At 42.1% G+C, this 25919-nt stretch overlaps 1 protein-coding gene and 1 long non-coding RNA gene across 5 annotated transcripts in view; one reads left to right on the top strand and one right to left on the bottom strand.

The window, feature by feature from the left end:
• LOC148115400 (uncharacterized) overlaps positions 1-6168 on the top strand; it is a 50606-nt gene extending 44438 nt beyond the window's left edge. The window contains exon 3 of the long non-coding RNA XR_015732473.1: positions 5938-6168. This is a non-coding gene — a long non-coding RNA (uncharacterized LOC148115400). The remainder of the gene's footprint in view (positions 1-5937) is intronic.
• Positions 1-25919, bottom strand: part of RAB37 (RAB37, member RAS oncogene family) — a 103170-nt gene that overhangs the window by 14943 nt on the left and 62308 nt on the right. The window contains exons 1-2 of one of the 4 annotated variants that reach the window (XM_034408721.3): positions 14011-14366; positions 5708-5818 (exon numbers count right to left, since the gene is read on the bottom strand). The exons of 1 other annotated variant lie outside the window; for it this stretch is intronic. In XM_034408721.3, coding sequence (XP_034264612.2) covers positions 5708-5818; positions 14011-14133 — 234 coding nt within the window. In that variant the 5' untranslated portion in view covers positions 14134-14366. Of the gene's footprint in view, positions 1-5707; positions 5819-14010; positions 14367-25919 lie in introns of those variants that run through there. 2 more of the 4 variants (XM_060688717.2, XM_034408722.2) reach the window with 2 other exon arrangements.

Below are 25919 nucleotides of genomic sequence, written 5' to 3'. Positions count from 1 at the left end.
TAGGTAAGACTGTAAGCAGCATATCTGAACAAATATTATATATTTAGTTGTTGCTCTTTGCCTGAAATTTGAGGATCGAAAATATCATATTTATTGGGATTGCATGCAAAGCAACCCTATTGGCTAAGACAATGCTTGTTAAGATGGTTATCAGCAATTATAGGTACAACTAAAATACCTTACATTTCTTCCACATATATATTTTGTCAACTCTGGACTGAAGTAATGATGACTGCACTAATAGCAAATAATATTTTATAGATTATCAAGTGCTCATTGTTCATTTTTTTCATCATTCACCACACAAAAGAAATAAGCACAACTTTTGGTACTACATTTGTGGCAACTTAGATCTACAAATATTCATGGACCAGCCGAATATGATGCGTAAATGCTTATACAATTACAGTTTTTAAGGCTTTAAAGGGCCAAAACATGGTTATTGTTCTGAACATAGACAAAAGAATCAGTTGGCTAGAGTAGGCAACAATGCCTTTTGCTACAAAATCCACAATCAAAATCCTAAACTATTAAAACAGTGACAAGGGAGATGCACCTTCCTCTGTAAGTTCTCACTACTGTATTCAAGGAATTGTGTTGCCCCAGACCAGTGGTGGGTTGCCCCCGGTTCAGACCAGTTCTATAGAACCGGTAGTAAAACCGGCGGGAGGCTCCGCCCACTGACCCTGACGTCATCAGAAGTGATCTGTGCATGCGCAGAAGGTGCGCAGGCGATCCCGTTGCAAACCGGTAGTAAAGATAAGTAGAACCCACCCCTGACCCAGGCCATACCATCAGAGAGTGATTACAATATAGAGGCCAAGGCAAGTTATTTAGAACAAGTGCAACACACAGTAAATAACAAATGTGATCCAGGAAGATCAGGAGAAATGCTGAATTATGGAACCCTCTGAAGAACTTTGGACCACCTCACTTTCTCTCAGCCCATTGCAGCTCGTAAGATTATTGTTTGGGAAATAAAACGAAAGAATATTCCCACATCATCATCTGTCTCGAGCTCCAAAAGGACTGGGATACAAATGCTCATCATCATCACCACCACCATCATCTTCATTCATCCATCCACTATTATTTTCTCTTCTTTAACAGTTTCACCCTATAAGCTTTGCAAATTTTTCAAAGCGGTTGAAGCGGATGCATCGTTTGCAAGTCTCATGTGGCTGCTTCAAAAAGTTCTCCCAGGTCTCTCTCCACATGAGCGTGGAGCCACTTTGCTTTAACCAAATTCAAGGAGAAATGCTTCACTGTAGTACAGTGGACTAAAGCACTGTTATTAACAGATTAACATCTGCTGCTTGCAATTACTGCAAGTTCAAGTCTCACCAGGCTCAAGGTTGACTCAGCCTTCCATCCTTTCAAAGGTAGGTGAAATGAGGACCCAGATTGTGGGGGCAATAAGCTGACTTTGTATAAATATACAAAAGTATGAATGCTATTGCTTAATGCATTGTAAGATGCCCTGAGTCTCTGGAGAAGGGCGGCATATAAATTAAAGCAAAAAAAAAAAAAAATGCCTAGGAACACAAAAGGTCCTGTATATTACATTCTTTATATTCTGGAGCAACTATGGAGAAAAAAATGGAACAGGGCTGCGGTGAAATCCAAATTTTTTTTACTACCGGTTCTGTGGGTGTGGCTTGGTAGGCGTGGCAGGGGAAGGATACTGCAAAATCCCCATTCCCACCCCACTCTGGGACCAGCCAAAGGTGATGTTTGCCTCTTCTTCAAACTACTCAAAAATCCCATCACCGGTTCTCCGAACTGCTCAAAATTTCCACTACCGGTTCTCCAGAACCTGTCAGAATCTGCTGGATTTCACCCCTGGAACAGGGTATTAAAAAAAAAAAAAAGGCAGGAAAGAACTATAGTAAGCCTTCATCTTCCATCCATCAATCCTCCCTGCAATGCCTTCCTCTCCTGGCATTTAAGATTACACGGCAAGCATGGGGCAAGCAGCTTTGTCCTTAAATAGAAAAGACACTCATGGTTATACTAGTTTATATGTTTTTATGTGTGTGTGTGAGAATGGCAGGTCACTGCAATGTGTTGATGAATTAGGGCACGAGTGTCATACTCGTGGTGTCACATTGCTTTCATGTGACGTATCGCAACTTTTTTCCTTCACGGAATTGGAGTGGGCATGGCCTGCATGTGACATATCCACCAGTCATTTGCAGGCCAGTTTGACACCCCCGAATTAGGGGGATCCTAACATAGTGCCCAGCAGGATAGCAGCACCAGTCATGGCTGATATAAAGAAGCTAAGACAAGCCTGGTTAATATTTACAGTGGGTAACCATTAGGAAGTCCCTATAGCAATGATGGCTAACCTTTTCGACACCAAGTGCCCAAAGCGCACAGGCACAAATGCGTGTTCACATCTATAATGCAATGTGCGCACGACCCCCGTGCACCCCACCCTCATGCATGCACGCCTGATACCCTGCATCCCCCCGCCCTCCCACGCATGCACGCACGACCCCACGCATTCATGCATGACTTCCATGCATGTATGCATGACCCCCCCGTGTGTGCCCTGCCCTTTGCGCATATGTGCACATCTCCCGCATGTGCCCCGCCCCCCATGCATGCACAGCAGAGACCCAAAAACCAGCTGGCTGGCGGGAGGCACACACACATGCGCAATGAAGCTGAGCTGGAGTGACACTCATGTGCCCGCAGAGAGGGCTCTGCATGCCACCTGTGGCATCGGTGCCATAGGTTCACCATCACAGCCCTATAGGCTATACTGTGAAAATACCCTAGAAGGCAGCAGAGGAAAAACACTTCCGTACTTTTGCTAAGAAAATTACATGAATGCATCCATGAAGTCACCAGAAGTCCAGCTCAACTTGAGGGAGACTTTAGTTTTTCAACATGAAGATATGGGAAAACTATATTGCATACGTTCTTGGGAAACAGGAGGAAGAGCCACATCTTAGACAATAGTGATGCATAAGATATCTCAACCCACAAAAAGAAAGGGGGCATGGGAACTATATCAACTTTCCTAGTTTGGGGGAAAATAAAAGTAAAGGAGGGCAGAAATTCTTTCAAACTTGCAAGATCCTGTTACTATAACGTTACAATAAAGTTAGCATTACTACTCATGGTTTGTGCCTCTCTCTGGACAAACTCAAAGGACTCTCACACATCTCACTATAATGCACATAGAATATAGCTACCTAATATAATTTAGGGAGGAAGGAAAATAATGTGTTCTATATGAATTTGACATGATATGTAAAAGTTTGATTTGGTTCAGCGCAATCAGAACCAAAACATTATTTTGGAGCCCTAAGAAGGATAGCTTAGAGGCACCTTCTCAAATTATTTATTGCTTTGCTTTAAAATGCCCAGTGCCTAATATTACAAATTATTACAATGTTCTTAAACTATTATGAACAATCTCCTAGGACCAATAGTCTTCTCCAGATGAATTGGAGCCAGCATTGGCCATATAAACTGGGAATTCCAGAATTTACACATTTGGAGGAAGTCAGCTTAACATAGACTGTCCACACAGTTAATATCATGGCCAAATAGGTTGTTTTGATTAATCTCAGAAAACTAAGCATGAGAAAGACAGTACATACCACACATTACCAAGTTGTAACATATAATTCAGTACCCACATTTTTTCTCTTTAATTCATCAAACAAAAATTTTACTTATCTATGTACAGTACATATCTGACATTCCATTGTGAAGTTTATCATGTTTCCTACATATTGCGATAATTTTAATTGACTACATTTATCACTTACATAACGAAGAGATGCATACTAATCCTTGGAAAAAGATATCCAAGTTATGCATATAGTACATTTTAGAGATCTTTTAAAACACAACAATTAACCAGACTGTTACCATTCTGTCTGTTACTATTCTGAACCAAGAGCTTTAACCAAAACATTCCAGTGTTAAGCTATCATTAGTTTTGTTGCCAAAAGGAAGAAGGGAATTAATGTTTGCTTCATATTTTTTTAATTCTAACCATCAAAGATATATAACAAATGCATTTAAAGTGTTTTCAATCCCCTTTTTTAGTTATAAAGTTTATTTAGTCAAAAACATTCTTCCAGAATTTAAAAGCTTCATCACACAATTTCTAGAGATGAAGACAAAATCCAATTTGGGTCGGTCACTGGGACCAGAGATTTAGTCTTCTGAGCTTTCGGACTCATGCTGGAGCCCATCCTCAGGAAACTTCTCTCTAGCACTTTACGAGATTAGCCTGCTGAAAGTGCTGACCTTAAACAAAAAGGAATTCTCTGGAGGGTCCTTACATTGTACACCAGGGCTTGTTAATAGATCCTGTTCAATTACACAAGTTTTTAAAAGGCCTGGAAACAAGTTCTTCTGAAGGTCTGAACAGCTGAGCTGAGACAATACAAGAACAATTTTTTAATAAAAGCTTTACATATGAACAGATTCTCAAAAGTGAGGGGAAGTTGGTGTAAGAAGGCATGAAAAGAGTACAATTTTGGATTTTTAAAACCCCAGCAAGAACAATTGGCTAGAATTATCCTGCAACAGGAGTGTTCTATTATTAATTAACTCAATAATGGAAGGAACATCTGAAAAATAGCTTACAGGCTCGTAAATTGAAGCTAATAACAGATTAGCAGCATAAAAAAACAGTGAGTGCAATTTTTATTAGCCCTCCATAACTTTATTGACTATGGATCTGAATAAAGATATTGAAAAAGCTATTTAAAATCCTGTAGCACTGACTTCCATCCAATAGTGCCAACAAAACGTTGTTTTCAATGTACAATTTATGAATGAAATAACATCTCTTGAGCTCTAGTGTAAGGCACACAACATGTCTGACACATATTATAGTGTATAAATCATATTATGTATGTGATGATGTAGACCATTGTTTTACTTTTTTTCTTCCATCCCAAAACTACAGAAGTTCTACGAGAGAAGATGACAGAAATTTCCGTCTAGGACATGGGTCTCCAATCTTGGCAACTTTATGACTTGTGGACTTCAACTCCCAGCAAAGCTGGCTGAGGAATTCTGGGAGTTGAAGTCCACAAGTCATAAAGTTGCCAAGATTGGAGACCCCTAGTCTAGGACTACCAGCAGCTCTGAAAATGTGTGTGTGTGTGTGTGTGTGTGTGTGTGTGTGTGTGTGTGTGTGTGTGTAAATGAAGGAGGAAGAGAGAATAGAATAATGGAATCACAGGGCAGGAAGAGACCATGGAGGTGTTGTATTCCAACCGCTACCCAAGGCAGGAGCTCTTATACCAGTGGTCCCCAATCTTTCTGGCTTTGCGGTCCGGCGTGGGTAGGTGGGGAGAGGGGATTTTTCCGTGTGAATGACAGGTAAGCGTTATGCGTGCAGCTCCATTTGCACAAGTGGCAGCAATGGAGCACCCACGACTCTGAGAGGCAAGCTGTTCTTTTGATAGATTGCGCGAAAGACCATTTGGGTTTCAGTTTGTTTGTTTTTACTACAACCGCAGCAGAGAGGAATAGGATGAGGCCCCTGGGTCTCTACCTGCCGGATTCCTGATCCAGCTACTGAAAGACCAAAACCAGGCATGACAAATGTTGGCATCCATGTAATGTTCTTCATCCTGCCTTGTGCTTAGCTCAAAGGTCTACTGCAGGATGCCCAACACACTTCCCTGCTGTGGCAAACTATCTCCAGCATTAATAATGACCTCACCCGGAAGTCTATCCCGACAGTAGCTATGAAGGTCCCAGAGAGGAAGGCTCCATCTTTGAACTGGACGAGGAAGCAGGTCTTCCCCACACCTGAATCTCCAAGCAGCATCACCTACAAGATGAGGTGCAAAAGCCCATTAATATGGCTGGTTGGGGTTATATTGACATATTCATGTTTTTTCCCCTCATGCTTCCTTATTAAAGAATTCTCTCTCTCTCTTCTGTCAACAGTGATCTAATTAAGCAAGCAGAACTAGCAGTCAACAAAGAGAAGAACAAACAAATGGCAATATCTCATCTTCATCTTACTTTAGCCATTGTGACCGGGAGTCATTCATTGTCTGCTCTACTACAACCGTCTTATTCTATCAATGCTGGGGGTAACTCAATGAGGAGAACTTAACAGAAAATCAGGAATCTGGTAGCACTTTTTCCGATTAATAAATATTATTTAAAAACTTACATTTTCACAAAACTCCCTGATTTTTTTTTTTTTTTTTTTTTTTTTTTGCCACTATAGAACAGTATTTCTCAACTGCAACAACTTTAAGATGTGTAGACTTCTTACATTGGCTGGGAAATCTGGGAATTGAAGCCCCCAATTTGCCAAGGTAGAGAAACACTGCCACAGATTTAACAAGGCTTATAATTTTTATTTTTATTTTTTTTTAAACGCTTTGGATCTCCTGTAAGCACAGTTCCTCTCTGCTACTAATCAAAGTGCCCCAACGTTTTTCAGGGTTCTGTGCGAGCCTGAAAGAAAAGATGCCACATCTTTAAGAAGCCAACTTCTTAATGCAAACTCATTGCATTAAGTTTGTTTTGTTCAGGTTTGCAGAAGAGTGAAAAAGTTGGACTGCTGTGATGAGAAGCAGAATAATCTTGTGCATGCATGAAGTCCAAAGCAATACTTGGGAAATCATCTTTAAAGTGTTTACCTATTTCTGCTTATCACCCTCTTTAGTGTTATAACAAGCTTACAAGGATAGTGTAGGACGAACTTCTCCTGTGCTTCCAGAGATGTAATCTGCATCTCTGGTGATCTCCTGAGGTGCCAAAGGCACCAATTCCCTACCACCTGGGAATTGTAATTTAAATTAAACAAATCTGGACAGCACCAAGTTGGAAAAGGGTGTTTTAAAATGTTTCCGAATAGAGGGTACTTTGCGGAATCTTTCAGAAAGGTTTAGCTCAAGGAAAACCATCCATGATCTCCCTTTCTATTCCCACCTCTGTGGTCCTGACAAAATATATTCCTATATTTTCATCTCTCTCTAGTCCATGCCTACCTAGCAATGGTGGAAAGGGAACTCCAGAAATATAGTGGTTTGCTTGATGGGAAATGTTTGGCAGGTCTTCCTTCCTATTGTGTTCCCTCAAGAGATGTTCTCCCATGATAGGTAAACATTTTTGAAGGATATCTATCCCACCATCCTGATTCTCTGAAAGAGTTTGAGAGTTTTTTTTGTAAGCTGGCCTTTGTCTGGAATGATGAAAGGTTATAAACTCTCCTTAACTTCTTGTCCTTATTTTCATCATTACTAAAAGCACCTCTTCCTTGTCAGTGTTTCCTCTCTTCCGGACAAAAGATAAGGAGATCAGCTTGTAGCTACTCTAAGTACCAGCTGCTGTTTCCAATGGAAACAAACAGCCCATTTATATTTACACTTTGTGCCATATGGTCCAACTTCTGCCTTTGCTTAGCCTTCTAGCTAAGCTACTCTGGACAAATTACATCTCTGGAAGCACAGGAGCCATATGCCTTGTTCAAGGACGTTAAGTATCTTCCTGAAATGTCAGGGCAGCTGTCTAGAAGGTAGTGAGGTACAGTGTTTTTCAACCTTGGCAACTTTAAGATGTGCAGACTTCAACTCCCAGAATTCCCCAGCCAGTTGAAAAGCACTGAGCTAGTATGACAGGGCCAAAATCTTCTAACTGCTACTGAGTTACTGCTCCTCAGCTTAGGAATTATAATAATTACAGTTCCTTATTTAGGATTATTTATTCCAGTTGTAGGCTTCTGTAGAGCCTACAACAGCTTCTTGGCTCCATTTATGGGAGTCCTGCCCTCTGCTGCCTCCGACCCTCTTCAGTTGTCACTGCCAGCATGGCTGTGTTCACTCAAGACAGTTAGAATATCATCCTATCTGTGCTCTTACCTGGGAATGAGTTTCTTCACTGAAACTACTTTCACAGAAACATGCATAAGATCAATAGTTTTACGCACTGAAACATGTAGGGTGGAGAAGTCGCACAATGCTCTGGGAAGCCCTTGTGAGGTGTCAGAAACCCCAGCTCAGAGGGAGCTGCACTCCTCACCTTTGCCCTATGCAAGGGAATAGTCCATTAGCTAATGTTACCTCTGCCTAATCCAAATATTTTACTAATCCTTCCAAGTAATCCCCAAAGGCACAGTTCAAACCCAGCCTCTTTCTTCACACTCCCTGGAACCAGATTTGTCATTGATCTACAATGTTATATAGACAAAGGGTGGAGAAAGAAGGAACTGTTTGTTATAATACACTTGATTAAATCTGAAGTATATTTCTAACAACCAGTTCCTCCTTCCAGGGGCTTTTGTCTATTTCCTTTGATGTCACTGTGACCATAAACACATACACAGAGTCCATGGGTTAGATCAGGGGTGTCAAACTGGTGGCCCGTGGGCCGGATGCGTCACGTGCAGGCCACACCTACCCCAACTCTGTGAGTGGGAAAAACGGCACGAATCATCACGTGACAGCAACATGACGCAGTGAGTTTGACACGCGTCGGTTAGATCAGGGGTGGGGTATCTTGGCCCTTTTATGACTTGTGGACTTCAACTCCCAGAATTCCTGAACAAGCCAGGAATTCTGGGAGTTGAAGTTCACAAGTCATAAAAGGGCCAAGGTTCCCCACCCCTCAAGACCTGAGAGGTTCCATTTATAACCCATGCCAAGTATCAGGAGAAGATCCGTAAACTCTGGGACTCTCTTCTTTTCTTGCTGCTGCCTCACCTCTATTGCAAGACAGCAGAGCAAACAGATAAGCCAGTATCCACTCCTTCTAAGCAAACAGACTTTCAGCTTAAAAGCCCCAGCTTGGCTGGCATTTTTAGATTCCCTATTTACCCCAGGCAAGGAAAAACAATAATTGTGGCTATTCTGATTAGTTGCCAAATTGCCATATGGCATCTTAAGGGTTGATTGTGGTGTAAGATTTTCTGGCCATTTTCATTTAAGGTGTTCTGATCCACAAAAGGGAGAGCATACACACACACACTCACCTTTCTGGAATTTATCCCTGTGAGAAATGTGGATTAGCCAGCATTTGTCCTCCTACAAAAAAATGAGCCCACCCAGCTCAGAGATAGCAGCAATCATTAGGGGAAAATCCATCAACAGCCCTGGCAGAACAATAAACACTGGACTCCTAACAGTCCAGACTTGAAAAATAGTTCTTAAAAGAAAAGGAAACAAACTAAGGAAAGAAGCCACATGTACCAGGATAATGTTGCAGGATCCAACCTGGGTCCGTCAGTGGGAACAAAAGTTTAGTCTTCTGAGCTTTCAAACTCATGCTGGAACCCATCCTCAAGGAACTTCTCTCACACACATCTGGTGAGAGAGAAGTTCTCTGAGGATGGGCTTCAGTAAGAATCCAAAACTTCAGAAGACTAAATCTTTGGTCCCTGTGACAGACTCAAATTGGATCCTGAAACAAACTAAGCTTAGATTCAGGACAAGAAACACCTGTGGAGTAATGGTGTCCCCCTCAATTTAGGAAATCTGCTTCCCAGCGTTCCTCAACTGGAGACAGCAGAATTTCTCCAGGGAAAAAAAACCCCACTTGATAGGCCAATGTCACTTTCCCCAACAAAGCAGCATCTTCCAGAAGCTTTACAACTGCAACTTGCCAAATCCTCAGCCAGCCTTTGGACACACAAATTGAGAAAGTGGGAAGCTGCAACATGTCCCAACTGAAAAGAACCAAATTTGGGGAAGCTGCTTGAATTGGTTTCGCTTTAAGAAAGAAGAAGAGAAAATGTCCTCTCTCTGCATTTTTTGTATGGAGAGAATGTTGGTTTAAAATGGAAGGCAACAAGTCCCAGAACAGGGACTCATGCAGGGAAGAACCATATAGATTTCCCTGCCTGAAGCCTTTCAGGAAAGTTGGACAATGTATCTGAAGTTATATCCATGTGAGTTGTAGTCCGCCTGACTCAGAAAGTGCCATGCAGAGGAAGGAAGATAGAAGATGCCAGGAATGATTGCTGTGATGGAATGGCCCAGGACCCAAGGGCAATTTGCTAAGTTTCTTTGATCGTTATTGTTGTTGCTCCTTCTTAAAGTAAGTTTCCCCTCGTACATATGTGCAAGTCATTCCCGACTCTAGGGAGCGGTGCTCATCTCCGTTTCAAAGCCGAAGAGCCAGCACTGTCTGAAGATGTCTCCATGGTCATGTGGCCGGCATGACTAAACGCCAAAGGTGCACGGAACGCTGTTACCTTCTCACCAAAGGTGGTCCCTATTTTTCTACTTGCATTTTTTTATGTGCTTTCGAACTGCTAGGTTGGCAGAAGCTGGGACAAGTAACGGGAGCTCACCCCGTTACGCGACACTAGGGATTCGAACCGCTGAACTGCCGATCTTTCGATCGACAAGGTCAACGTCTTACCCACTGAGCCATCGCATCCCTTGTTGCTCCTTAGTGTTGTTCTTTTTTTTTTTTTTGCCTCCTGCCTTTCTCGGGGGTCAGGAAGAGGGAGAAGCAGCAGCAGTTCCAAACCCCAGTTGACTGGAGAACAAAGGACCACCACTAACAATTGACAGCTATATTACAGCAATCTGGGCGAGAGCAGGGATCTCTGGATGGCGACAGGCTATTATCCTTTTCAAGGATCCCCTCCCAGAAAGAATCTGGACGTGGACTGACTGAGTGAGCGGCATTACACAGGGCTTTGGGATTTAAGGTTGCAAGAGACCTGGAGCCAAAATGTTTTCTTCCACTTCCAGGCCCAGCAGCCTGATTCCTATCGGCCAAAATATAGGGCCAATCCATAGCCTTGCCTTAGTACAGATAGTCCTCGACTTACAACCATTCATTTAGTGACCGTTCAAAGTTACACCACTTTAAAAAGTGACTTACGACACTTCTGACCATTGCAGCATCTCCACGGTCACATGATCAAAATTTGGATGCTTGGCAAATGCCATGTATTATGACGGTCGCAGTGTCCCCGAGTCATGATGTGACCCCCTTTTGAGACCTTCTGACAAGCAAAGTCGATGGGGAAGCCAGATTCACTTAACAACCGTGTTACTAACTTAACAACGGCAGTGATTCACTTAACAACTGTGGCAAGAAAGGTCGTGAAATGAGGCAAAACTCACTTCGCAACTGGTTTGCTTATCAACAGAAACTTTGGGCTCAGTTGCAGTCGTAAGTCGAGGACTACTATCTGCAATATGAACTCACCTTCCCTATAATTTGTAAAATAGTTATGGCTTAGCATGCAATGTATTTCCAACCAATTACGGCTCATAACACTAAACTATTATTTAATCAACCATGGCTTAGGGCAGTGGTCTTCAAACTTGGCAGCTTTAAGACTTGTGGACTTCAACTCTCAGAATTCTGGGAGTTGAAGTCCACAAGTCTTAAAGCTGCCAAGTTTGAGGACCTCTGGCTTAGGGTGATGTGAGAGCCCAGTCATTAGCAGAGGAAGAAAATGAGTGTTCTGATTTCACTGCAGTTAAATATCCCTTATGCACTCAAGACTCTACTTTCACTAGGAAGTGGGAGGCAGTGGGTTCACGCCTTTGCTACCCCAAAGCATAAACTATGTGCTTAGCCAAGCATTTTTTCCCCCCTCCAAATGAAGTCCAGCCCAGGACCTTCGTTCTATGGGGAACGTACTACAGTTATTGTGTGCAGATAGTTTGAGTTGTTCCTGAGCATGTCCTCTGTGTCATTTGGGGCAGTGGTTTTATGTCATGAGACAGCCAACGATGTTTTAAGTTTTCAACGTGATTATGCAGCTGTCCTTCCTTCACCGAGAAAGGTGCATTGTTTCACTTGATTTCTGTTGTATTTTGGCTCGTCATGTATACAGGTAGCCCTCAGCAGACTTACAACCACAATTAACCCCAGCATTTATGTTGCTAAGTCAGAAATTTGTTAAGTGAGTTTTGCCCCATTTTACGATTTTTCTTGCCACATTTGTTACGCGAATCACTGCAGTTCTTAAGTTAGTAACCCGGTTGTTAAGTGAACTTGGCTTCCTCATTGACTTGGCTTGTCAGAAGGTCGCAAAAGGGGATCACATGACCCCGGGACACTGCAACCCGTCATAAAGACGAGTCAGTTGTCAAGCATCCGAATGGAAATCACGTGACCATGGAGATGCTGCTGCAATGGTCATAAGTATGAAAAATTGGTCGTAAGTCACTTTTTTCAGTGCCGTTGTAACTTCGGTCACTAAATGAACTGTAAATTGAGGACTACCTTTAATTTTATTGATTAGAATACCGATCTAATGTCCAACTCTGATGGAAGCACAGATATTAGCGCCGGAACCCCATGCTGGATTATAATTCCTCGTGTATGGGAAAGCCACAGATACTTAAAATATATTCACAGAATGGCTTTGCTATCTGTAGCAACACTTCTTGAGCTGCCTTCTTGTGGCAAGCTGGTTCTTTATATCACACAAAGCACGCAGTTTTGCAGGACCAACACTGAGGAGGCTTATGATGGCCCAAAGGAACACCAGGATACAAATGAAATAAATAACTTGCAATATCAATAGAACAAGGCTGTATCTGCCAGTCCCCGATAGTGCTCTTCCTGGTTTCTGCAGCATGACTGCTGGAGCTCCTATCCCAGCTGGGGAGATCTGTGCAAGCACTGAATGTGAGGAAGTGCACTTCACTGCCTTGCCAAAACCCTTCCCCCATCCTCGCTTGCTCTCTGAGATGCGTCTTCCCGCTATAGCTGCTTCCTCCCAATGTGGTTTGAATAGCAACAGCTACAGCTGCTGCAAAGAACAGTGCAACTCTTGTTTATTGGCCATCGATTTTAACAAGCGGTCTTGCTAAAGAGCAGAACCAAGCTCTGCGACTACCCCGCACCAGCCCTTTAATGATCCACTTTACAGACAGTCCTCGACTTACAACGCTTCATTTAGTGACCGTTCAAAGTTTACCACAGAACTGAAAAAAAGTGATTTAGGACTGGGGTTTTTTTCCCCACCCTTACGATCCTTGCAGTAACCCCGTGGTCACGTGATCAAAATTCAGACACTTGGCAACGGACTTGTATATTATGATAGTCGCTGTTTCCTGGGATCGCGGGATCCCCTTTTGCGATCTTCTGACAAGCGAAGTCAGTGGGGAAGCCAGATTCACTTAACAACCGTGTCACAGCTGCAGTGTTTCAGTTAACGATTGTGACAAGAAAGGCCGTAAAACGGGGGCAAAACCTGCTTAAGAACTGTCTCGCTTAGCAACAGAAACATTGGGCTCGATTGTGGTTGTAAGTCGAGGACTACCAGCATTGTCTATGGAGACAGAGCTCGACCTGAATATGAGCCTGGTACAGTTGCAACCAAGAATTCATTGGGACTTAGAAACAAGCCCCATTTTCGGGCCATAGTGACTTCTGCATTTTGAGGGGTAGATTTATAAGCCTGTGAATGACGGGGGAAAAAATATTCAGCAGCTGTATTGTCCCTACCGGTGTTCTTTGCCAACTAAAGAAAATGACCTGTTGAATTTCTGTTCACTAGGCACCTGTTCAGGATGTAGGAACACAATTGCCTGTTGGTAGGAATGGCAATACTAAAAACCATAATTCAGTCCTAAAACATGAAGAAAAACGCCCTTGGTTTTTTGTTTGTTTGTTTCCCCTCACCCACATAACCATCCGAAAGAGACTTTCCAAGCAGACCTGAGCCCCACCCTCGCTTTTCCAAAATTATCCGGGGTGCTGCTGCCCCTTTTTCCTGTTTCTTGGTGGTCTTTATCCCAAAGTTCGTGGGTGAAGTTGAACCCTTTGGAGACGTTGGGTGGGGGAGCCAGCAAGGACAGCACCAAAGGGGGAGGGGTATTACGCTCCCCCCCACCCCCACCCCCACCCCCCAGCTTCTTCTCCAAGACAATTTGGGGAAAGGGGGAGCGTGTTTAATGCCTATCAGCCTTGTTTGATCGCCTTGCCTTGCCCGCGATGACAGCCGCGAAGGCCTCCCCTTCCTCCCACCCACCCTCACACTCCCTGCCCTCTTCTTGTGCCCCCTGGTGCCTAATCGGGGCAGGCTCACACCTTGCCGGAGACGTCGTAACTCTTGCCGAGCGACAAAGGCTTCACCACCGGGGGAACAGCGCCGGGGGCTCCGTTGCGGGCCGGAAGGGCGCCCCCATTGCCTGCATTGCCGTTGCTGGTCATGGTGGCTCCCGCGCAGGGAGCAGGAACTGCCCGGGGAGCTTCTAGAGCTCCGGCCACGCTGCTTCTCTGCCCCTCCTCTCCTGCCCACGCGCGGAACCGCCCCTTGCTGGCGCTCAGGAAGGGAGAGAGCGCCCGAGCTAGCTTCCAGCGCCGGACCGAAGGGGGGACCTGGAGCTGGGCGAGCACTTTCGCCTGCCTGGGCGTTGATGGCCTCGGACTTGACTTCTCACCAGCATTTGCTGCTGCTGCTGTTGTTGTTGTATCTTTACGACCGCACATTTGGTTGAAGACCAAATGAAGCGGTTTGGGTGATGAACTGTAGCCAGACAGCTGGTTTGCAAATCAGGCGGCTGCGGCTTGGAAAGGAATTGTTTTCCTTTTTTTGATGTAGCTGCAGGTCAGCCTGCCTTGTGCTTTCAAACGTGCCTCTTTCTCTGTTCCCGTGTAACCGCACTTCAGGTCAGGGTCAGCCCCTATTTTTCTGCCACGCGTTCAGGGAACGTGGTCTGTCTGCTCTGATCCCTGGACGCAGTTCTCCGGATAGGGCAGCAGCAGGGCAGAGAATCTGGTTCTTTCCAAATGGGCTCTTCTTACAGCAGATCCCCAAAGAGAGCCAGGGTTCTGGCTTTGGGAAAGCGATCAGCCAGAGAGCTTTAAAAGATAGATCAAGCCTGAGAGACGGATCAGTTGAAGAGAGAGAGTGAGATGGAGGGGCTGCATGGTCCAGGGAGAGGGAGAATCCTTCCTCCTGGCACCCCTATTCAATGATCTACTTCTAAAATGGGTTTGATGCTCTTCTGGATTATAAACTAGTTTACCATATATCATTTTACAACTGGACCAGGGGTGAAATTCAGCAGGTTCTGACAGGTTCTGGAGAACCGGTAGCGGAAATTTTGAGTAGTTCAGAGAACTACTGGCCTCAGAGTGGGGTGGGAATGGAGATTTTGCAATAACCTTCTCCCAGGAGTGGGGAGGGAATGGGGATTTTGCAGTATCCTTCCCCTGGAGTGGGGAGGGAATGGGGATTTTGCAGTATCCTTCCCTGCCATGCCTACCAAGCCACACCATATCCACCAAGCCATGTCCACAGAACCAGTAGTAAAAAAAAAAAAAATGAATTTCACCACTGGACTGGACAGCTTTCATCATGGGAGCAGGATTCCCATGGATAAACAACTTTGGTTTGATATAGATGGAAAAATAATTAGTATATACCAACATGGAATAAATGAATTAGGGAAACAAAAAACTGGGCTTCAAAACATATCGACATTTTGGGGCAAATTGCAGTGGTGAAAATAGAAATCCTTGCAAGGCTCAGTTTTCTATTTCAAAGTCTCCCAGTCAGGGCAAGCAGAAATACAGAAAGGTTCCTATTTTATTTTAGCAGAAGTGAAACTAGCAGACATGAGTGATACAATAAATGAGGAAGGTGCCTCTGGTACTTTCTGCTACTCAGCCAAGTAGCAATGCCAAATAGCCCTCCAGGAGCAAAATGAGAATGGAAGCTAGTTTGGTCTAGTCTAGTGGTTAAAGTTCTGGCCTAGGACCTAGGAGATCATGAGTTCTAGTCCCACCTTAGGCATGAAGCCAACTGTGTGATCTTGGGCCAGTCACTCTCTCTCTGCCCAACCTACCTTGTTGTGAGAAAAATAAGAGAAGGAAGAAGTATTATATATGTCTGTTGCCTTGAATTAGTTAGAAGGTAATAAAGATGGGATAAAAATCTAATTAACTAAATGGGACCATATAGCAACTTGGAATAGTTCCCTTTTGAAGGAATTTCACATGCTTTTTGGAGAAATGAAGCTCACATTTTCAGCAATGGAATTCACACACACACACGCACGCACACACACACACATACACACAATCACATAGTCCTTTGGATTACATCCCATACTTAGCAAAGTTATGAAATTTCTAGGAATTTCCAAAACCATAAATCTCTTCCTAAAATGGAATGTGTTGAATAATTCCCACACTAGATGAATTTACATATTTGTGAAACTAGCCAGCGCTTAAAGTACAAGTCTTCAAAAAAGTTGTTGTTTTTTTAGTTTGACCTCCGGCCTCTGTAGATAAATGAATTCTTTAATTACATAAAACAATATATTGAGAAAGACTAGATCAGATGCCACAAATATTCTCAGATTTCACGGAATCTCCCCTAATCTCAGAAAATCCAGTGATTAAATACAATGAAAGGAACAAAAAAGTATTTGTTTATTTTGGAACTGCCAGAAATTCTTTCATTTGCTCACTGACAAAAGATTATCTTATTTCAATAATCTCATTATCTAACCTATTATAAATTAGGTTCTTTGCCTTAATATAATCTTGCTCATGGGACTTACATAGTATAACTTCCCTAGCTTCTGTTGATTTTTTTTTTCCTTTTAGATACTGAAAGAGCCCCCAATGCTTAGTCACTGAAACCAGCTGTTCATCTCTGAACAGAACCAGATCTTTCTCATATGTTAAACCAAATAGGTATTTGGTGACTGGAAGACACACTTAATATTGGGAGGAAAGCTGAGAGTCACAAGATTTTTAGTGGGTTTCCTGGTTTTGGAAAGAGCTTTTAAACAGGAGCTTTGTTTTTTAAGCTCCAGTGAGATTATTTTAATACGAGATTTGTATTTTCCAAATGACAAGGAAATATGCCACTGTTCTGATCCAAGGGATCAGAGAGTCACAACAGCACTGAAAAAAAGTGACTTGACCATTTGTCATACTTATGACCATTGTAGCCACCCCATGCCATGTGATCAAAATTCGGACGCTTGGCAACTGACTCATATTTATGATGGTTGCAGTATCTCGGGGTCATGTGATCATCTTTTTTGACCTTCTGACAAAGTCAATAGGAAAGCCAGATTCACTTAACAACCATGTTACTGTTAACAACTGCAGCGATTCATTTAACAACTGTGGCAAGAACTGCTGTAAAATTGGGCAAAACTCACTTAACATATGTCTCAGTTAGCAACATAAATTTTGGGCTCAATTGGTTGTAAGCCGAGCACTAGCTGTACTTTATTTTCAGCCCCATGAGTCTAACGTGAACAGATTTATATTGTACAATTTTAGAAAAGCATAAAGCTAGCTATCAGTTACCTTCATGACTGATCCTGACTAAAAATAACTTCCTGAGGTTTGATAGGTGCAGTACCACAAATCCATTGGGATTTATCCAATTGAAAGTCCAAATCATCTTCCCAGATATTTTCACAATATTTTGTGTTAGTGCAAGTGTTATATAACAATAAGATTTCCTTGCTGTTAAATTTTGATTACATCTTACTTCAAATATTGTTAATTGTTTTAAAATTAATGGGACCTGGCTGTTTTACTTATTTGAAACCAGTTGGTTCTTTTGGTTATTTCTATTGTAAAATATATTTATTAATTATAGGAATTTCATTGATCTTCTGGTTCTGTGAAATCTTCTGCCTGTTCTTTGCACTGGATACATTTGTTCTTGTGATCAAGAAAAAATGTTGAAAGAATAGGAAAAGAGGAGAAAAGTTGGGAGCCAAAGATTGTTTCTATCATTTGAAATAGTAGGCATCCATTTCTTAGTGGAAGTTTCAGTACCAAACAAGGAATAAGATAAGGATGTGTAATGATCCTTTGATTGTTAAATCCATGGTGGACATGGACTGTTAAGAACTTTGATGAATGAATGAATGAATGAATCAGTGAATGAGTGAGTGAATGAATGATGTATGTAGATAGATGGATGGATGGATGGATGGATGGATGGATGGATGGATGGATAGATAGATAGATAGATAGATAGATAGATAGATAGATAGATAGATAGACAGACAGAGTAGATGTATACGAAATGCTTTTGGATTAGAAATGTTTTGATTGGTGATTCACTCCCATTAATCAACTTGCCTCCAGAAGTTGTGAATGCTCCAACACTGGAAGTTTTTAAGAAGAGGTTGGATAACCATTTGTCTGTTATCTACAGTAAGATGTATAACAATCAAAGAGAACTATACAAAATTAAACTGGATGAGGAGAGATGGAAAAGCTTGCAACTTTCCATGATGTGTAGAATAGCTGCAATAAAGATGAACATATTGCCTAAGATACTTTTTTTGAGGAATAGAAGATTATTATTATTGGAGGGACATGACCTTCAACTAGGATGACATGCATTTCTCTGGTACGGGAGAAACACAGCACATCGATATTTTCAAAGGCATTATGTAAGAAACGCATTGTTATCAGTGTAGGACAAAATTAAACAACAAAACTATAGGGAAATACCAGTCTGGCTCTCCACCTTAGAAGCATTGATACACCCGAATCTTATCAATATGGAAAAAATGGTTTCTTATAAGGATATACTAAACGAGCATGGTGAATTGAAAACCAGATTAGAACTAAAAGACCAAGGGGTGGAATTAGAGTGGTGGTCATACCTGCAGATACAATCGTGTTATGTGAAAGATGTAAAAACATGGGGTTTTTATAGAGAACTAACAACATTGGACAAGATTTCTTGTCGTCTCCTCCTCTGAAGGGGTGTTTTCGCTCTTCCACTGCTGTGCATACAGAATTCTTGCTGCGGTCAAGATGTGTAATATTAGGTCCCTTTATTATTGTCCCTTTATCATAACCATCTGATATAAGCCTAATAAAAATAATTCTGGCTTAAACTCTATATGTTGTCTGGTCATTTTTTTCTAACCACATACGAATTTGTATCCAAAATTTCCTTGCCTTTATACAGGTCCACCACATGTGGTAATATGTGCCAGATATTTGTTTACATTTCCAACAGTTTGGGGACATATTGCTAAACATTTTGGCCAATCTTGCCAGGGGCAGATGCCATCTATAGAACATTTTATAGAGATTTTCCTTATATGATGTGGCCATTGTCAGTTTCTGATTTCTCTCCCAAAGCTTTTGCCATTTATCCAAATTTACATTATATCCAATTTTTTTAGCCCATGCTATCATTGTCTCTTTAACTTGTTCTTCTTCCATTTTGTAACTTAATAAATAATTGTATAGTATCCTTATCAATTTGTCATCAGTCCCCACTAATATCCTAGATATTAGTCTGTGCTGAAATGGACAGACTAACGCTAAAAATAAAAGATAAAGGAGATACAAAATATCATGCTACATGGAATAGATTCCATCAATGGTTAGAAACACGAGGTAGACGTTGGAATGCGAAAGAATCAGGTTAGGTGGTCAGGAAAAGAGATACTATGTATGTATTAGAATGTAGTTATTAGAGTGATAGATAAGTTGACATTCTAGAATATGATGGTCAAAAATAACTGTACAACACTAACATTGTTTAAAATAGTATATATGTTATTTTGTTTTTACCTTTGTTTCATGGCAAGTAGAATGCCAGGACAATTACACTGTATTCAATATATTTATATGTAAACAATAAAAATATGTTTTAAAAAAACCAATTCAGAAGCTATAACTAGTATGGACTGCAAACACCTGGCTACTAGGGCAATCTACTTTAGTAGACCAACCTCTATTTTAAAGTTGCAGCCCTGGTTTTGGGTTGTTTTCTGAGCCAAAGTGCTAGTTATTACATATAAGAAGTAAAGATAAAGGTTTCCCTTGTACGACTCTAGGGTGCGGTGCATATCTCCGTTTCTTAGCTGAGAGAGCCAGTGTTGTCCGAAGATATTTCCATGGTCACATGGCCAGCATGACTATATGCCAAGTTGCATGGAATGCTTTACCTTTCCACCAAAGTGGTACCTATTTATCTACTCACATTTGCATGCTAGGTTGTTAGGAGCTAAGACAAGAACAGGAGCTCACCCCCTCATGCGGTACTTTGGCTCTCGAATTGCCTACCATTTGGTCGACAAGCCGAGCATCTTAATCTCTAGGCCACCACACCCCTTCAGGTATTACATATACAATTTATTATTTTAAATGCTTGTATTGTTTTAATTGCTTTTATAGTTTTGGAATTGGAACCGTATATCATTATAGAAAACAAACCAATATATAAAACGTTAGACCAAATAGGTTAATTAAGACAAGCAAAAGGGAACTTCACTCAATTGGACTAATAATTCTTTGGGGGTGGGGGAATCTGTAAAACAAGAGGTTGAATCAAGAATGAATGAGAATTGAATAGAAAAATGAGTGACTAGTGTGAAAGAAGTATGTGAAAGTGCTTGATCAAAAAAAGAATGAATGGGTTGAGAGGAATGCAAATGTGAAGGGATATTCAGTAAATGAATGGTGAAAAGTTCAAGAACAAAATAATGGCATGAAGGAGTGTATGGATGGAGTGGAAGAAGGGGCCCTTTGCAAGGATTGAAAGGTGTGGGAATTATAATAAATTACGTTGAGGTAAACTAGATTTAGTTAGACTTCCTTTTCTCTTATTTCTTGGGTTTAATTGCTTTTGCCTATTGCTTCTCATGCTTCTTCTATGCTTTGCATAACTTCGCTTACTCCAAAAGAGGGTAACACGATAACCATATATGTATGGGTGTGATCTGGCTGTCTGGGAGAAATGGTGCTACCAGGGGTGAAATGCTCCCGATTGAGACCGGATTGCCCGATTTGGTAGCGATGGCGGGTGGTGGTTTGGAGAACCGGTAGCAAAAATCCCTGTCACCCCCCAAGCCTAGCTGAGCCGTGCGATCATCAGAGGCTTTTTGTTTTTCTTTTAAAAGCATTTTTTCTACAGCCTCTTCGGCCGAAAAAATGCTTTTAAAAGTAAAAAAAAAAAAAGCTTCTGATGATTGTGAGACTCAGCTGGGATTGTCAGAGGCTTTTAAAGGCATTTTTTCTATAACCTCTTCAGCCGAAGAGGTTGTAGGGAAAAAAATGCCTTTAAAAGCCTCTGAGGATCCCAGCTGAGTTGCCTGATCGTCAGAGGCTTTTAAAAGCATTTTTTTCTGCAACCTCTTAAGGTTGTAGAAAGAATGCTTATAAAAGTTGGCCACACCCACCCAGTCACATTACCCCCCCCACCAAGCCACGCCCACAAGAACCGGTAGTAACAAATTTTACATTTCACCATTGGGTGCTACCCTAACTAATAAGGAATTACAGTTTGTACCAATGGTGGGTTTCTACCGGTTCACCCTGGTTTGGTCAAACCGGTAGTAGTCGCGGCGGGAGGCTCCGCCCACCTGCCCAGATGTCATCACAGGCGCTCTGTGCATGCGCAGAAGTGCCACATGTGAACGAAGCAAGCATGCGTACACTCCCAGTTCTGAACCAGTAGCGCAGGTATGTGGAACCCACTACTGGTTTGTACCCACTGAATACTTTTCGACTACTTTTTGATATGAAATAGCACTGAGATTTCAAATGTTTAAACTTCCAACGTGCTTTATTTGCGTAGTAATGAGGGAAGGTGTTTATTTAGATATAAATGAAGAAATAATTGCCATATACAGTATAACAGCCAAGTAATAGAAAAGGGAATTAGGAGTGCTTGTAATATAAAGAGGATATTGGGAAATGTAGTCATTTTAACTTCAACAAGAGTTCTTTTTCCTCCTCCTCCATTTAGCAATGTTTTGTCTAGAAAATAATGGTGCCTGCAAATTCCTTGCCCTGCAAATACAAGGCAGATGGCATATCCAGATAAAGTTTTTTTTTCCCCCTGACAATGTTTCCAGGTCTCCACAACCTTTTATTTTAACTCTGGTTTTCCACCACCCCCCGCCCCCTGCTAGAGAAACCTGTATTTCCAGTCCCTGTTAACAATGCTATGGAAAATATTCAAGAAAAATAAATTCACCAGATTCTGAAAATGATAGGTCTGAGGTGCTTCACAATTTCCCAGATGATTTTATATATATGGGGGGGATTTCAAGTAGTATGATGTGGGGCTGGGGTGAACGAAGGGAAGGATTGAGAGGGTTAACTATGCAAATAAATTTTCAGGTAATTACATGAGAAAAGAAGCTTTCTCTTCCCAAAGAGCTGTGGCTGTCAAACTGGACCTGTCTTATGTCTCAAGGTGTTGACAGATAATATGATAACATCTTCCTCATAAATCCACAGTGTCCTGTTTCAGTCAATAAACCAAAACCAGCTTCATCTCAGAAAGATCCTTTTGAAGAAAAGGACATGTGGTCATATCCATCACTCATGTCCATCACTCTTGATGAAAAGGGTAATGCAGAGGCAGGTCCCGCTATCTTCAGGTGTCCTGTATTTCAGAGGCCCACAACCTTCTGGAAACCAGGTACCAGTTCTCTGGAGAGAGGTTTTTCCATGGACCAGAAGGGGTGTGGTTTTGTGTGCTGCCTGCATCCCACGAATGGGCCTTCGCTTGTTTGTGCAGCCTGGTTTCTGGCATGCCGCAGACAGACCACTGTCGGTCCAGGGACTGGGGGTTGGGGACTCCTGCTGTATTTAATCCTAGGATCTCTGGCATTTTGTCTTAAAGATTCTGTTCATTGAGAAAAATAGCCAGCACGCTATTTATTTTCAGCACTGCCTCTGGGCTTCTACAGTTTTCTTTGAAATGACAGTAATGGATGATTTTTACTCAGCACTTCTTTAAAAGGGCTTCCTCCTGCCCGCCCTCCCCCCTTCCAAAAAACAAGGATAAAATTGAGGAGACAAAGTACACTTCGAAAGATGAGGCTAGAGAGAGAAGCAACCTCAACAGCCTACCTTTGAATAAATGGGTTTGGTCACTAAACATGTGCTCTGTGATCTACAATCGTTTTGTAAACAGATAAGCTTCTTAGTTCTTCCTCTACTGATGCTTATGATCGTCCTTTTATGAGAACACCTACAACTCTCAGAAATTCCAAATGTGTTCTCTAATCTCCAAAGATTGTGTGCTTATGGGAATGATCTTGGGAGACAGGAGAGCAGATAAAGAGATAAGCTTAGCCCACAAAAAGATTTTGCCAGTGGCAAACATCTCAGAAGAGACCTCCCTTATTTCTTGGACTGTAAAAGGGACAGAGGGGAAATGAATTTTTAGACTTGTATAATAATACTGTTAAGGTAACCTGACAATAAAATAAGAGTTAGTTCATCTGGGTGTGCTTCTTATGAGTCTGACGGTGTCTCTGATTTGGAGTTCATGAAATTACAGAATTTCAACCCCATGGTACATAAATCCAGAAAGATGACACAGGGAAAGATAGTAAACACCATTTATATGCTTGAAATATAGCAAGATCTATTTATTTTAATATCCTGTCAAATCATCAACATCATCAATCATCAAAAGACCCAAGTTGAAGCATAAGAATGGAAACTGTGCACTGCTGCCAAGAGAATAGGTTGCATGAGCCATTTTTCTCACCGCTGGTGATTTATGGTATCAACCAACCATCACTGTGCCAATATAACAATAATGAAGCCAGGATTTATATTGTCACACAATAATCAAGTGAAGCTAGACGAACACCACAAATCATTAGCAAGTAAATAGATGTAGTCTTGGAACCACCCAATTCTCTTTGTCTTCCACACCAGAGGTGGGTTTCAGCAGGTTCTGACCAGTTCTGGAGAACCAGTAGCGGAAATTTTGAGTAGTTCGGAGAACCGGTAGTAAAAATTCTGACTGGCCCCGCCCCCATCTATTCTCTGCCTCCCAAATCCTAGCTGATTGGAAGGAAATGGGGATTTTGCAGTAACCTTCCCCTGGATTGGGGAGAGAATGGAGATTTTACAGTATCCTTCCCCTGGAGTGGGGTGGAAATGGAGATTTTACAGTATCCTTCCCCTGCCATGCCCACCAAGACATGCCCATCAAGCCATGCCACGCCCCCCAAGCCACACCCACAGAACCGGTAGTAAAAATTTTTGAAACCCACCACTGTTCCACACCTCTGTGGACCATCAAAGTCTCCCATTCACATGAACCCCTTTGCCCTCCAAATAAGTGCAGAACGCCAGACTTCTCCCAAATGGCACTCTTGGTGTAATTGGACTTTAACTGGCTACATATTATGAGAGTTGAAATCCAAAGACATCAAGAACCATCTATCTGGGCTGGGAATTAAGGCAACTGGAGTTAAAATCTAGGACACCAGTCCCCAACCTTTCCAACCCCGTGGACTGGCAGCGGTGGGAGGGGGGAGGAGTGGATAGTTTTGCACATGCCTGTCGTTTGCTCAAATAGAGGTTTGTATGCTTGCCAGCTGCTTTTGCAACCCAGTTCCCAATGGGTTGCGGACTGGTACCAGTCTGCGGATCCAGGAGTGTGGACACTTGATCTAGAAGGCAACCTTTTCTAGAGCTTTGCATGTGATTCATTGACTGTCATGTGGAATAAGAACAGAATGAATGGAGTTCTGGATAACTGTGTAGGAACTTAATGATTCCACAAAAAACAAAGCCGTGAGTTTATTTTATTTTGTTTTCGTTTCTTTCCCCATGCAAATCACAGGAGCATGCCCAAGATAGTCTTCTCAACTTTCTTCCGATTATTTTTTCCTTATTGCTTATTTGGTTTATCTCTTGAAGGTTCACTGGAGTGCATTTTTAGAATTTGTGGGTAGCATACCCAGAAACATCTTACCCCAAAGCCTACCCTTGTCAGCTAAAAGGAAAGTTCCTCTCATAGTAGAAGATTATTCAAGATCCTCATAAACTCATTTAGAGTGCTCTAAAACCTCAACCTAAATTCAGCTTCTGCATAAGGTGCCATTAAATGGAAGGGAAGAAGCTTTTTTCCTCAAAATAAAACAAAATCCCTATATTCAAAGAGCTATACATGAAATACATTTCAATAATCCTTGCAATCACTGTGAGAAGCAATGTGGTTTTATGTCTACAGCAGGGGTGGGGTCTAAATTTTTTTACTACCGGTTCTGTGGGCGTGGCTTATTTTGTGGGTGTGGCTTGGAGGTCATGTGACTAGGTGGGCGTGGCTAGCTGGTCAGAGTCATTTCTGGAAGGTCCTCGCACTTACGACCAGTCCTCGCACTTACGACCCGACTCATTTGTTTGCTTTTAACACTGATCAGCTGTAGGACAGCCCTTTGAAGTCCCGCGGCAAGAGTTTAAACAGTTTTTTTCCCTCTAGTCATCAGCTGGAACTCAGCAATAGATTGGGGGTGGGACCAAATAAAAGGTAAGAATAACTTGGGTGGGAGGGCGGGGGGGGGAGAACCGGTTCGGTGATGTCATATCATCACCGCTACTGGCTCTGCCGAACCGGACCGAACCGGGAGGAACCACCACTGGTCTACAGTAGATATAAGAGAAGTAATAGGCTGATCTTATTTAATGGCTTCTCTAAGATGAATGAAAAAGACTTGGAATGAAGAACTTCCTGGTTCAAACAGTTCAGTTTCTTAGGCAATGAAGGAGAGCCAGCACAGCAAAAAAAAAAAAAAACTTTCAAATTTAAGATTTACTACCACAGCTCTCGCCTCTGGCCACAGCAAAGTCTACAATCTTTCATTCATTCCAAAGTAAATTCTCTCCTAAACAACCTGCCACTTGAATACTTTTACTTATCTGCAGCCTTCCTTGATCCAGAGATATCCTTTGCCTTGTTTCTTTTTCCCTCATTTAAAAGGATAAGAAGAGGTAAACATAAGGCTGGATTTTCCCACAGGAGTCTTTTTAAACTTATGGCAACACCTTTCCCCCTGCTGAAGATCTCCTCCTCCTAGATGGATGATTGATTAGGAGTTGCAGACAGGCACGTACACAAATGAACGTTCTATCCGGAGAAAAATACACAGCCAATTGTTGCTGGTGCCAATGAGTCTCCCTACCCACCTACCGCATACAGGTAATTTTGCCCTTAAGTTCTCAGGCCTGAT

Source organism: Pantherophis guttatus, chromosome 2 (genome assembly GCF_059756535.1).
Source record: "Pantherophis guttatus breed Tessera chromosome 2, ASM5975653v1, whole genome shotgun sequence".
Lineage (NCBI taxonomy): Eukaryota > Metazoa > Chordata > Lepidosauria > Squamata > Colubridae > Pantherophis > Pantherophis guttatus.
Note: the sequence above shows the minus strand (reverse complement) of the source record. Positions and strands in the feature narration are given on the sequence as shown.